Source organism: Schistosoma mansoni, chromosome W, assembly GCF_000237925.1.
Source record: "Schistosoma mansoni strain Puerto Rico chromosome W, complete genome".
In the NCBI taxonomy this organism is placed as follows: Eukaryota; Metazoa; Platyhelminthes; class Trematoda; order Strigeidida; family Schistosomatidae; genus Schistosoma; species Schistosoma mansoni.
In genome coordinates this window covers 48,926,809-48,932,808 of record NC_031502.1, presented here as the reverse complement: position 1 = coordinate 48,932,808, position 6,000 = coordinate 48,926,809, and the positions used below count along the sequence as shown (strand labels likewise).

The following is a 6,000-nucleotide window of genomic DNA, read 5'->3' as shown; positions in this document are numbered from 1 at the left end:
GTTGAAGTTAGACATTAACACCGTTGGATGATAGCCGGCTCAGTGGTCTATCGGTTAAGTGCTCTGGCGAGAGACTGGGAGGTCCTGGGTTTTTCTATAACATCATCAACCCCTACTTCTGATAGAAGTGAGGTTTTTAAAAAAAATTTTACTACAAGAATGGAATTAGTTCCAGCGTGATAATTTTGTTTACTATCGATATTATCTTTATAAGTATTGTTGTCCTGATGTTTCTTTGCATTCTCAATGAATTTTTTTACTTGATTGACCTCTTAACATATGATTGTTTAACGTTTATTGTATCCGACTAAAAACAAAAAAATAGTCAAAATGTTTATCGATTACAGATATTGACCTGAAATTCATGGGCTTTTATAAATTCTAATATTTTTCCAATGATATACATACTCTTACTTGTTGGGATGTATTTATGTAAATAATAAATTTTGTTCATTTTTAATGTGTGGTGGAGTTTTATTTTAGGTAATTTCTATTTCGTATTTAACTTGTCCTGAAAATACGTTATTAGATAATTACTAATGTAAAAATTTCAGAAGACAAAACTACAGTTTATTATTGTACAGAACAGATCATAAAGTCACCAAACAGATGGAGCGAATACGAACAACAATGCAAATGCTTATGAATGGAAAAGGATTTAGGAAACACAAATATGTAGGCAAGCTTATGAGTCATTGAGCGACTTAGGTAACCAACATTTAACCCTATAGTAGGAGTATTTGTATAGGCTGTAACATGTGATCAAGCATACATGACCATAGAAGTATGAGGAAAATAGTGTAGTGACAAGTAAATTGTTAATGTTATAGATGACACTGTCTATTGAATAAGCTAAATAGAGGGTTTGGTAAATTTAAACATGTACTAACCAACGTATAGCTTAGTGTGCTATAAATTTTTCACTTATGTATAAGTAGGCGTACGATTAAATGTAAATAGCTGTTCTTAATAAGACTTTATCTTTTATAGGTAGTTACTCATATAAGTTTTACTTTTTCTTAAGTTCACTTCTCATTCAGTCGAATTTATTTTCATGTTCATCTGTTTAGTGTATATACCTTGGTGCATTGGTGTTGAAAATTCCAAAAAATATGAGATAAATAGTTCCTATTTTCTCAACACGGAAAATAATAAGTAACTTGAAATTGTAAATAAAAGCAAGACATTTTTACAGTGAACCCATAACATAAATCTTGACGAGGTATAGGTTCATGCCCTCAGTTTATATTCATACATTTATTTGAGAGTGAGCAATTCGACTCGTGCTACGAAGACTAATTTCACATCTAACTCGATCAAAAAACGCTTTCTGGATTTAGCGATTAAACACTTCAGAATTAAATTATGAAAAAATTTACTCTTTGTCTATCCATGAATTTCATTTACACTAAATGATTCACCATTCGAATGTATTAATTGTGTTTTAAACAGACAGAAAATAAAAGTAGATTTAACTTTTAAAACTTCTACCAACTCGTATAAGCTTTCTTTTCTCCTTAATTCATAATTATTGTAATTGTCACTTTCTAAACGTGAAATAGTCCTAATTACATATTAATCTATCAATATAAAGGTTTTACATCCTGTGATTTCTTTAACAGTATAAAGATGACTAAGGTTTTTGTGACCAGTTGATCTGACTCCGATGTAGACCAATGTTTGAATATGCTATGAGCACAAATCTTCCATTTAACTCCGTATATTACTCAGGCTAACCTCGTTTGAGTGACAGCGGTAATATGGTGTTAAATATGGGTTACATCCCATGAGTTTACTTCAAGCACTCATTTATCCAGACAGACATCAAAGATGAAAAGCGGGAAAGCAAAGCGAAGCGTAGAGGGCGAGTAAACCAACTTGTTTTGATAAAATGTGACTCAATATTTATAACCAGATAAAAACTACAGACACATAATGAATTAAGTAAGCAATACACACATGCGCTCATATAAAAGCAGCCATGGTTATAAGCGAATAATCGTTAAGGTCAAAATGTTACTCAAGAAGAATAAATAAGCTGGTCTGTTCTGAAGCTAAAATAACACATGTGAGCTTGACATAGAACTAAATACTACAAGTTAATTAAAATACGACATTAATATTGACACATGTCTACATCCGTGAAATAAGTTTAACATACTGCTGTTTTCAATAATTGTAGATGAAAACAACCATTGTATCATACAACTACAAAATTTCTTTATTATTTAATTATATACTGAGCACTATTATTTGTCATTTTTATTCCCGACTGATTGTTCAATAATGACTGTTAGGAAATAAAATGTTTACTCTTAAAATATTGACATTAAAAGAACATTTTAACGGTTAGTTTATTTGTTAACAACACATTCTTGTCAACAAATGTCCTTGCAGAGTTACAAGACAACATTTAAAGTATTATTTTTTTTTTAAAAAAAATTATCCATTTTGTATTAAACGAATAGTTGAAGAAAGAAAAATACCTGGCTTGTACTTGTAAAGCTCCTGATTCAAAGATGAATATAGATTGTTCTTCTATGATGTATACAGTTAAACGTATCTCAAGCTACCAACTTACAAAAGAGATATCGTTAACATTTTAAACATTAAATAGTTAGCTTCCCCTTCAATAAGTACCAGAAGTCGATTTAGTTTGAAATGAATTAGAAATTGTGAAAGGAAGTAAAATAAAACCATATTATCTCAATCATACCCAAAACACACAAGTGCATTGCTTGCTAATCAAAAATGAAATCGAAATCCTCTTGAGATGTATTCACTGTAGCTTTATTGATTGACAGCTGTATTCGTAATCCGAAAGCTAGAGTTATCCGTAACTATAGCTCAACCCAACATATCGAAAGAAAACCACAAATACGAAAAAACCTAGATCTAGAAATGAAATGCTTCAAGGAAATCACACTTCCACATCCGACACTAATCAACTAAATAAATTGATAAATGACCAAAAATACTGGGTAGTGTACATTTAGTGAACATTTAAATGTTGCGCTTAACCTCAGCCCAGTTGCGACGTAAACAATTCTAGTTTCACGATGAATGTTGAATACTTCAAACTTCACCACAAATAAATTCTTTTAGATATTGATGTTTTGTTGTAAATACATTTACTATCAACTCTATACCCAATACTCAGTTTGTTTGAAACTATCAAGTCCAACTTTGGTATAAATACCTATAAATCTGCTTAGTTAGGTAATAATATTTTGCAGTTCGTATATTATATAACAAATATTAGTCACTCAACGGCAAAACTATATATATGTATATCATTAGTTTGCCTGTGTATACATATAAATATGATATATTTGTTTTTACTAGTATTCTGATCCGTGCCTTCTTAATCCGGAATTAATCCAACCATCAGATAAACTCACTAAATATTCCTCACCTGAAAATATTGGCATATCACATCAAACCAATGCTGATGATAATGGTGGCGTAAGTAATGACAATTCTGATTATGAAGAAGATTTCGACGAATGCTTTCAACTTCATGAAATAAATGGTAATTATATATATATATAATCAATAAAATGAACTGTTTAGAATTTTGCCTTGAACATGTTAACTTCTCATTCATTGTATGAAATTTTTCGATGATAAGAAATAATTTTTTGACAATCATGAAAACTACATAGTTGCATAAACAAGTGAGGAAATGAAGTCAGAGAATTGTATTTCAATACTTCTTAATTCATATTACAAATCTTAGGATGAAATGTTATGTAACTGCGAAAACTGGTACATGCATCAGGAAACTGGGTCGCGAATGACTCAGGGAAGAAGGTAAAAACTGTTGGCAGACGAAGATTCAATTCACCTACTAAAAATGAACGGCAACTTATTAACCACTCATTTATAGATAGATTTTGCTATTATTTGATGACTAGTCAATGAATATCATATAAAAGTGAAATAGTGAGAATAAAATAAATTTTTCACTGAATCAACGCAAAACGGTTGCTGGAAGTCAGTCATTCTCAACCTAAAACCTGGAACATATGTGCTTTGGTTCAAGTTTCTATACGATATCGAGATAAGATTTTCAACAAAAAATGAAGAGTAGTAGAAATAGGGATTGTAAATAATAGTAGGAATGATTAGGAATATAATTCAAGAAGAAAGGATGAATTGCCGGGAAAAGAAATAAGATAATTTTAAAACTTTGGGTCTGAAGGAAAACGTAGAGTGAATGCGTTTGGACCATTGAGGCCGATTTTGAGACATTTTATCCAATATCTCTAAGCATTAGTTACGATTATCACCTGAACTGCAACTAAGCAGTCTGCGTCTACGAACATGCCCTTAATCAATATGCGGTGGCTTCAAACAGTTATCCCACGTCCTAATTTAGCCACCCTTAGCTTTCGTTCAATCTCTATCCCTACATCAATCAGTTTGTCGTGTTGAGGTAGACTGTGGTCGATGAAATATGTAATGCATGTCCCAACCATCTCAATTGATAAACATTTACCACCTTATCAACCAATTATTTCTTAACCTGATACGCCGAATCTAAATTCAAAGTTACTCACTCAGCAGTCTCAACATACGCGAGGAATTCTTCGAAGGCATCTGTGACCAAATGCTATTAACCTACGGATATCTGTTTCTAAAGGCCCATATTTCACAGAAAGAAATTAAAACAGAGCGTACGGCTACCCAGTAAACTTGTCCTTTGCTTGGGAGAAAAACACCTCGCCTAAACCGCACGTGGTGTAATCATGCAAAGGCTAAGTGAGTTCTCTTAATTCGTGGCGATTTGTCGTCAGACAACAACGCAACAGGGCAGATGAGACTTCCAAGATAAGTGATCGACATACTCAACCATTTCAATCGATGTCATTAGTTGCAGTATTGACGCAGACCAGTTTTGAAAAAAATATTTTGCATCAAGACGGAAGGAATCGCATGTGAAATTCCACTGCATTGTAACTCAAAGTGGTGAAAGAACTTCATTTTATTAACATTTTCACTAAATAGAACTATATCACCTGCTTATCTTAAGTCAACAAGTAATTTTTTGGTAGGTGATCAGTTCCTAAAAACTCAAACGACGAAAGCAGCATCTCTATGATAATATCTATGAGAAACTCAAATATAAATTGGGAAAGTGGAAAACCCTAAAGAACTTGACTCGATATGATCAATCCTGTTAAAAATTTTCCTTAACCTCTGACTCGACCAGTGATCTTCGAGTAGAGAGCCTGTGCAAAGTTGATTTACTTCCTTGATAACCCTTACAATGACAGACAATGCCATTGTACCTATCAATTACATCAACTGGATATTAGCAGGTTTCTATCCTTCCTCATAAACTGAGATAATTAACAACCGAGACCAACCAACATAAACTATCTTATATCTAAACAGATAAACAGTCTATCTATTAAATGAATCAAAGTATTTAAATACATATTTTCATCATCATAATGATATTTAAGATATTTTAATAATGAGGCTGTTAACTTTCAAACATAAGTGTATAATACAACGATAGCATAAATGAAATAACAAGAGTTAAAGTTATAAGGAAATATATGAACTAGAACTAGAAATACGTTTAATAGCCCCTCTTTTTTGATAAAAGTTCTTATTTATTCCATTACATTTTAATGTTGCCGGGATTTAAGCGCTTCAACACATTTGAATTATTTTTATGATATACATTCACCTGTTAATTATCTTTAGAAGAGCCGTTTTTTAAAGGTGATTTGTATCACAAAAATTCGACATTAGTTAAATGATCATTGATAACAAAAAGAAAACGATTTTGAAAAAAACTACTATCTCTAGTTTAAAACAATTTAGTAATACATCCTGAAGGGGGAGGTTGTAACCTCTACTTGACTACAGAACAACTTATACATTAAATCGACTGATAAGACGTCATTAAAGCATTCACTTCAACTGCAAGTCTTCGATATGTTAAATAATACATATTTTGTACCTTAGTCAATAAAAGTCAATTCT

The 6,000-nt window shown here is 31.7% G+C and overlaps 1 protein-coding gene across 1 annotated transcript in view; it reads left to right on the top strand.

The window, feature by feature from the left end:
* The window catches only part of Smp_161140 (putative voltage-gated potassium channel), a gene marked incomplete at its 3' end in the record, with an annotated part of 45,726 nt that overhangs the window by 31,597 nt on the left and 8,129 nt on the right, over window positions 1–6,000 (top strand). The window contains exon 11 of the mRNA XM_018789984.1: window positions 3,346–3,465. Within this exon, the coding sequence (XP_018655373.1) occupies window positions 3,346–3,465 (120 nt within the window). The remainder of the gene's footprint in view (window positions 1–3,345; window positions 3,466–6,000) is intronic.